Genomic DNA, 9,102 nt, shown 5'->3' with positions numbered 1-9,102 from the left:
CTAGCTTCTAACACATGAATCATACAGTTTATCTTCGAAACATCAAGATCTCCTGACAAAAAAAAACCCAATGATCTTTTCCCTTGTATACAGTACGTTATGTAGTTTGTTTCTGCTCCAGACGCCAACTGAGTGAAGGCTTCTTAGTGCCAACAAAAGCGCAATAATCCGCCTTTTGAATAAGCATTAGTGTTACTTTTAACTTTACCGCACAACGTGTCTGTGGTTGTTTGGCTTAAAGAAAAAAAACATCATTTGTTTCACCACGCTTGAAACAAATTGTGTTCTAAAGTTTACATTTTGAATACATATGTATACTGTATGTTACAATTACATAGAGAGCAATTGTGTACATCATTCGAACTGCAAATGTAGCTACAAACAATGATTAAAAGTGATAATAAACACCCTTTGGATAAATTCAGAACTGATCAATCATTCACACGCTTTGCTGTTAATACCCTGAAACAGTCGTGTCCGCTAGCAGGGCTGTGCCCTGTGTGACTATGGGTTTGTTTGAGGGTTTCTCCCGGGAGCCCTACAAATGGACTGTTTGAGAAGCTGCGTCATGTGACGGCGGTGGAAAGATGGCGCAGCTGCGGGGATCTGTATAGCAAGTACCCGCTACAGCTCCCGTATATATTGGGACATTTTATAAAAGGAAAAAAAAAAAAAGAGTGTTGGAAATATTTTATTTTTGAAGCAACAGGGAGTCGACTTGTAATTTGTCAGCTTCTGCTGAAGTTAGCTCGAGAAAAGAGTGGGAAAGGAATGCGTTACCGTGCGTGCGAATAAAATCACGGTCTTTACATTACAGCTTCAGACTGTCGGAGATGCTGCAGTAGTGACAGGGTTGGTAACAGATTCCCGTACACAGCTGGGAAGAGATTACGGATAACAACATTGCACAGATAATATATACTTTAGCAAGACAGAGCGAGGATAGACGGGCGAAGCGTAAGGAAATGCTCCGTTTTCAGAAAAAATAATTCATTATTACGTTTTTATTCCATACTCCTAACGTGAATTACAAGAGATAACGGGGAGCTGAGAGGTTTATGCAACTTTGACTTATTTTTCCTTCCATGAAAACGAGTAAATCACGCTTTGGTTTCTTGGGAATTTTACCAGGATCATGTGGACTCCCACAGAAGAAGAGAAAATTGGCGTCGGTAAGTTAATATTGTTCGCTTATTTGCGCAATCCTTTGATTTTTTTTTTGTTTAGTTTGACATTTCGTCCATTCACAAGTATTGATTTACAAAAAAAACACATTACACTCATAATATTCAAATAAAAATATGCTGTTGTGGGGTTTAATTTTAGTTTTGGGTTTGTAGGCGTAGATTAAAATCTGGTTGGAACAATTTGTATTTTTATGAGTATTTTGAATGTGGTATCTTTTATTAGCCTCATACAAGCTAAATGAAATCACTGATAGCGATAAAGCACGTACTGCTGTTGAAAAAGTATACGAAAATTAAACATAGGATTTCAAAATATAATCAATATTTTAATGTTTTTAACGCTGTAATCTTTATTAGAGTTCAGCTGATGCTGGTTATGTTCTGGTTCTGCAGGTTAGATTGTGTTTCCAGAGAAACATGGCATCCCCATGCATAAGCAATATATATATATTGCTGTTTAATGTGCAGGTGTAAAGATGTTATCTGGCAAGCCAGTTCAAGGTGTTGAATACAGTAAACAGATTTTCTGTGCCTTACAAACGGCAAAAGTGTAGTGCTATATCAAACAAACCGTCAGGGGACGCTAAAAACACCTTTCTTTCAAACAGGTGTATGGACAAAAACTATAAAGGAACCCTTTTAGTATAATAACCACCGAGAACAGCAGCGGTTATTAGAATTTAGTTTTCTTGACATAGACCCTACAATGTCTAGATAGTGTTTGTGAGTTAATAGTCGTAATGCACTATGAGTAAACAAGAAGATCATTAGCGCTCCTCTGAGCTGAAGAGCAATCGATAATAAAATATCTAAGACATCTCACGTAAGCCATTCCCGTTTCTCGTGAAAACGATTTTCTGATATTAAATTATAGTCAGAGTTCACCCTGGAACAAAATGCAATGAAGAAAGATAAAATATTCCTGCAGTCGTCATAAATACATCGGCTTAATAGTATTTCCAACACTTACAGTAGGGTTTAACTGCTCCTTCTCAGTTCGTGTTATGTTTAGGTGTCTCGAGGTGTTTGATTAATAATTTCTAAGCAGTTTAGTTACGACTTAAAGAGGAAAATCAAATCATCGGTCAACAGTAGTCCGTATTTCCTCTTATCTTCCTCTCACAGTGATAGTGATCTTTATTTTGTACAGTACAAACCGTCAGTGTATTTCAAAGCTCCATTCCCCATTCCATCTACCGAAAGAGGGTAGCGCCCTGCGGTTTGGTCAGTATAGTTTCCGATCTAAGAAGCAAGAATCATATCAAAAAGAATGAAAAAAGAATCAAATTAGCGAATAAAGCTGGTACAATTTTGCAGTGAATGGAATTGGTGTTCATGCGCAGGCTTGTTCGCTAAGAGAACCAAGATTGAAAAACATGAAGGGAAATTCTACTTGCGCTGTGATAAAACGAAAATTCCTATGAGTTACTATGACATTCCTATTCCCTATCACTTGGAAACAAAATTGCAATTCTGTACTGTAATATTGTTTTCCCTGTCTGAGTCATTCAAATGAACACAATTAACACGATTAGCGCCCTCTGGTGTCTAATATATATATATAAACGATTGATAGAGCACGGAGGACGAGTCTAAAAATCAAGTTTAAATGTAACCTGCGGTATTGCAGTAAATTTGTCCGAGGTTAATGTTCAAGACAAATTAAGTATTTAAAAAAATGTGCTTTGAAAGGGAATATCGCAGCGTTCGGAAACCTGTGTGCGCGTGTCTGAGAGGATAACCGCAGTACGTGATCTCCTGGTTTTCTATCTGTACGACATACTGTACCACAAAATAAACACGTTCTTTCACACGACTATAAAATGCTTGTAGCTTCATCACTGACGCCTACGCTTTGGCAAATAAGGGTGTGCAACCAGCAAGCTACCTCTGCGTGTCTCTCTCCAGCATTAACTACTTGGAGTAGAGGAAGGATATTCAACTACAGTACATCTGTCTGGACCCAAATTGAATACTTGAATAATTTTGCTGACCCATGTTCATCCCAGGAGAAAGCAATAGTGAAGAGGTTGTATCTGAATTAAATATAATAATAAAATAATATCAACAATAATAAAGAAGTTTGGAAAGTAGGGTGATGGATTGTTTTTTTATTCTCCTGAAAATTATAGCCCAAAGTCATCTTGGACAACTTTTTTTCTTTCAAATACTGTATGTGATTGTTTAATAACCCTAGCAGGTACATACTTTTGTTTAAAGAATTTGATCAGTGAATGTTTTCTAGACGATTAACTCATTGACTCATAAGCCTAGGTATTTTTATTTTATGACTACAGAAGGGATAAGCCTGGTTGTTTTTTTTTCAGTGTATGTTTTGCTCTCTATTATGAAAACAGAAATCTGTTATAGGACTTCTACTGTCACTTAAAGTTTCCCATAGTCTGCCTGGAAAGTAACACTGAATCGATGCAAGAGCCTAGCCTTTTTCAGTGAGATGACTATTATATTTCTTCTCCCTGTATTCTGTCTGTGTCTCTGTGTTTTCATAGTACTGTAAATAGCGCAATGGAGTGTGGACATCATTTCTGGTTTACAGCTGTGCTCTTTGTTACAGTTTTTCTGCAGAGAAGTGATCAGACAGATCTATTGCTTTTTATCTTTGCCATTGCAACTCTAGTGCTTAGGTTAAGTCTAGCTTTGTTGTTGGGATAGGTTATGCAGTATATGCTGTAACAAAAGCTATTGTCATTAATTGTGTCAAGGCATAGCAAATTTAGTTACACCAGTTCTAGCTTTTGCACAGTTTAGATTAGAATCATGGTTTGACTTGAGGCAAGCATATTCATTTTAATTTACTTGAAGGTTACGGAGGAGTCTCACACCACAGTTTTAGAAGGATATTTGAATCAAATTAACTCTGATGTTTCATGGCAGTTTTAATCTCATAACCACCCTTGAGAGATAGGAGTGGTGAAAAGCTCCTTTTAAAAAGACTTGATTAAAAATAATCTTTGTAAATTGGAATCTTAATGGGAAAGTATATGTGCAGATTGCTTTTTTTAAATACAATGGGGTTGAAGTAGAAGAAAAAATATGGGAAGGATTAAAAATTGGAAGTGTTTTGCTCCAGAAGAGAACCATTGTGGGTCATCAGGTGGCTGGAACACTTTCACATTTCGTGTCAGCTGCTAAATTCTGTAGCTGTCTCTGATGGTGACTTCCATGAATGGCAAAAAAAAGTGCTGAAGACCTTCACTTTGACCCTTTCACAAGATTCTGCAAAAGCTTGTTTTGCCATCTCATCTGAATTTCTAACCACGAACTGTTGGTGGTAACAGGCTGTGTGGAGTAGACCGGACTTCTCTCTCCCCTGCAACAGTCTCCAGCTCCTCCTGGGGAACTCCCAGGTGCTCCAGGCCAGCTGAGAGACAGGTCCTGGGTCTGGCCTGGGGTCTCCTCTCTGTGGGCCGTGCCCCGTACACCTCCGGTGGGAAGCACCCAGGAGGCATCCTCCCCACAAACCTCAATCTGGAGGAGCAGAGACGTGTGACAGTGTGGAGTGGGAGGCGCCGTGACGCAACCAGTGAGGTTAGCAGGGACCAAAAATAATACGAAAAAAGTGGAAAAATAACAAAAAGACAAAAAGAAAAAGTACCGCTGCACTGCATTACCTCCAGGCTGGGCTCACTCTTTTTAACGGGGTCCAGCCTGGGAAAACAAAAGAGCCTCTAGCACAGCCGTGACCAGACCGGACTGACCCTATTTAGCGGGGTCCAAGGCACCTAAGGCACAAACAAAACAAGGACTGAGTGCATAACAAAAATGTGTGTGTATGCCTGCCCCAGTGAAAGTGCGTGATGGGACAGGCAAAAAGAAAAATGAAAAGAAAACGTTATGCGGTTGCAATCCCCTCCGGGACTGTTGGTGAAAATTCCCCCCTTCCGGAGATGTCCCTGCTCATCCTGTTGGGGGTGTCCAGTGTGCCTTTATTGGACCCACCCAGCTGAGGCTCATCATCTAGAAGCCAGGACAGCTGGGACTACAAAGTCGAGGCCCAGTGTGCCAGGGCTCCGCCTCCACACTGGGCACACCCCCACGTAATGCCACAGACTGTACTCCAGGGTCCTTCCAGACTGCTGAGCTCCTAACCCTGTCATGAGTAAGCCCTGGAGCCCTACGAACAAACCTCTTTTCTGCTGTCATCTCTTCTACCAGTCATCTCATTCTTTTGGGCGCTACTCAAACTTCCTGACCATAGGTGAGGATTGACCTGACAAGGACTGAAAAAAACAAAACCAGAGACTGGTCCAAAAATCCAGCTCCTGCTTCACCACCATGAGTTCCTTCATTCCAGTGTCTTCATTAACCATTGATTTGTAACGACTTTCCCAAAACATGCATGTCTGTATTAAATCTTCTGTGCAGAATATTCATTTACAGCCCCAGGATGTGGAATCCCCACACAGCTCTTGAGGACAACTAGTCTAAAATGGAAAGACTTGTTTCACAAGAGCATTTCTTGCTGAGCGTAAATTTTCATTTGTGAAAAGAATAAATCCTGAGGTTATAATTTCCCTATTTGTATTGCATTATTGTGCTGATATGCGTAAATGAATGTGTACAGGTGAAGAATGTAGAGGGTTGGTCTGTAATTACTTCCCATTTGTTATGGAACAGATGCTGGATAAACTATGGGATGTTTGTGTGATACAATAAGTTAATATGACTGTGTGATATCTTGGGAATTGTTTCTCAAGATTACATTAGTTTAACTATCTAGTTTAACCTTTGCTGTCTTATCATGGCAATTTCAGCTTTAGCCAACTAAGGGTATTCTAATCAAAGAAATCAATCATTTTTAGAATTTGCAGTTAAAGTGTTCAGTTACTTCTTATTGCAAATGTGTATTATCCTCTTTTGCTTTCTTATTGAAATAACTTTGTTCTCATTGCTGCATTTCTTTCATTTGTATAAAAACAGCACAGAAAAGCTCTGAATGCTTTTTTTGACTGTCAGATTCTAGAAGCCTGTCTCTTCTTTCTGAATGGCTGAGTGAAATAGCCCACTGTGAATTGATCATAATTGCAGATGTGGCAGATTCTGATTAATTTTGTCATATTTTACATGGCTGGATTCAGATGCAAGATGGAAACTAATTTAATCACCTAGAACTAAAGCAGCCGTTCAATTAAATAGCATTTAATCGTGTACCCTTCAGCGCATACTTCCATGTTAAAGATCAAGGCTTAGAAATGTTTAGGACACCACTGTGATTTAGGTATCTGAAAAGGTATGGTAGCTAAACATGTTCCTGTTTCACTGAAACATTCTACTACAGATTTATCCTCCTAGTTTCTTAAGGAAAATCACCACATACTGTACTGTACATAGCGACTTTGGTTACAAAGAAGGCTTTGGGCATATCCACAGATGTATTCATATCTAAATAAAAGATGCATTCACTTGTTATTCATTAAGTGAAATAATTAAGCAAATATTACAAATAATAGTGCCTTATAAAGGCAGTGGCTTGCGTCGAAACTGTGGTTTGTAGTCTTTGTCATTTAAATCTGAGAAGTGCCTCCCACTATCACCGATTGTGTTTCTGTGTTTAGACTGCTTCTCTTACCAATCCTCTACCAGGAGTTTGTAAGTTTTGAAGATGAAGTTTTAGGCTCAGCTGACTTTTCTCCATTTAAGATGGCTGCTATATTAAACAAATATAAAAGAAAACACCTGATGGAGAGTTTAAGGTATATTTGCAATATATTTAAAGTACAGTATATTTGTGTGCACTACATAGAGTCAGAGAGAATCCAGGAGTCTTATGTCAAAATATAATACAGTAAAAAGCTGAAAAAATGTTGTTTGTGTCTGTTATTTCTTTGTGATTGAGAATAAAGTTTGAAGCACCGAATAATTTAGGCTGATTACTATACTTGAACTGAAGGAAAATTAATCAGTGATGTTGAGAATGTATGTTACACTGTGTGTAGGTTAGTTTTCCAGAATTTGTTTCATACACATAGACTGCAAATTAAAAATAAGTGAAGGGTCCTTAAAATTCGGTGGAGAAATGCCTCAATTGTTCCTGTTTCCCTGATGTGACAGGGGCTGGCCCTGATTGTCCCCAGCCATCAAAAATGCAATTTTGAGCTTTTGTGAAAGTGGGCTCAAATCATTTTTTTTGTGTTGTGGCAGACAGATTATGAGATTATTAAAGATTATTAAAAAACAACATGCAATGCTGCAATAAATGGAATGAAACGGAAACAAGTCTATATTTATGTCCCATACATAATAACAAAAAGCATGAACATGTAAGTAACTGAGATTCTTGAAGAATGTGATTGAGCCTACCTGCTATCAAATGCATACATTGGCAGTGTAACAGTGTCATACATTTTTGAAAAATAAATATTTATGTAAATTAACCAGACCAGTTTCATATTGTTGGACTATGTTTCAAAACAGTACTGTGTTCGTTGATATGTACAGTATATATAAACAGTTAAGAATGAATGTTTTGCCCTTTGTTAATATTTATATAAAACAAATAGAGTCTGCCTCCCTTGAATGAATATGCCTGAATAGCATATTAAGTTCCATGTGATGAAAGCTTTTCCTTTTGATTCACCTGGTTACATGTGTGTGTGTGTCCTTGCACGGCATTAAGGAGATAAATTGCACATTTTGATACTCAACTTTACTTTGATGTGCTAATCAAAAAGAGAGGTTTTGGGCGTACTAAGAAATTAGGTATGTGAATCAGGGTTTTACTGACTTATTGTAGGAAATTTAAAGTTCAAGGCCCTGGTTTCCATCGTCATGCCTCACAGTTACCTCTTTCGCTGTTTAATGCAGGGTCGTTCCATCATCTGGGAAAAATTGTCCCTATCTGCTTATAATACCCATGTCATACCGCAATGATCAAAGGCATTTAAAATTAGGGTAAGATATGTGGATGGAATGTAAACCGTAGTGAGCAGTTTTCCTCATAGAAGAGTTTAGGGTCATTGTGGGTTGCTCGCAATGCAAAAAGGGACAGGTGATTTTTTTTTAAAATTGATTTTTGTGTAAGGTTTGCAATATTTTGGTCAAGTTTAATTTCTTTTTCTATTACCAATGAAGTATCTTTCTTGCTTTTACCCATAAACGCAGTTTGGAGTGTTGGCTTTAGTGTCAAACTGACCTGTCTGAGGGTTGATCTTATGCTGCGTCTTGCTAGTATGTAATTTCAAACTCAGACTCTTTAGATCGATGCAGGGAAAAGGAATTGTTAATCATAGGATGAAAATATTACTTTGTAGACAGTCCTGCGAGTGGGAATTAGCAGTGGTGTGGGAATAGAGTACTGTAGCTGTATGAGCACAACGTGTTACCTTGCATTGATCTAGCCCAGTTTTAGGTCAGGACTGGCAGTAAAGAAAATCTGGGTGAATCAGGCCAGTAAACACTTTCACTGAGCCAGTTTTCAAATGGAAACTTAAATCTTTGGGGATTGTTGTGTGGAATTTAAAAAGAAGAAATTTGAATAGATTATTGGCCTTCTCTACTGTAATCTATGATTAAGACCTCTTTTCTCAAAGATGTGTCAAACAGATCTTTGAAGCACACAGATTTAAATATAAATTAGCACCTCTTTGGCATTCACATCACTGCTCTGACCAAAAACAAACCACACTGTGAGGTTATTCTGGAGGTAATAGGAAATAGGAAATCCATCACAGATTTCTGAAATTTCAATGCTAAGGACGCTGGCAAAAAATAAGGTTAAATGCTCCATTAAAAAGATCCCTCATCTTTACTTGGAGGTATTTTTTTACACTTTAGGCCCTTTTCCAAGAAGTGCAGATTGTACATAATGAAGAAAAGCCAAGAATAGTTAGTCACAGGAACTTATGAATGATCCCTCTACTTTTTAAAATTGGCAGTTCAATATTTAGGGCTGCCA

General features: G+C 38.1%; 1 protein-coding gene across 1 annotated transcript in view; it reads left to right on the top strand.

Annotated features, from left to right (window-relative positions):
* The first annotated feature begins 1,111 nt into the window (after positions 1 to 1,111).
* Positions 1,112 to 9,102, top strand: part of dock3 (dedicator of cytokinesis 3) — a 247,429-nt gene continuing 239,438 nt past the window's right edge. Inside the window, exon 1 of the mRNA XM_088915677.1 lies at positions 1,112 to 1,172. Coding sequence (XP_088771803.1) covers positions 1,136 to 1,172 — 37 coding nt within the window. The 5' untranslated portion in view covers positions 1,112 to 1,135. The remainder of the gene's footprint in view (positions 1,173 to 9,102) is intronic.

The sequence above is a fragment of the Atractosteus spatula genome, chromosome 5 (assembly GCF_055471065.1).
Source record: "Atractosteus spatula isolate fAtrSpa1 chromosome 5, fAtrSpa1.hap1, whole genome shotgun sequence".
NCBI lineage: Eukaryota > Metazoa > Chordata > Actinopteri > Semionotiformes > Lepisosteidae > Atractosteus > Atractosteus spatula.
The sequence above is the reverse complement of the archived record's forward strand: the minus strand, read 5'-3'. Positions and strand labels throughout refer to the sequence as shown.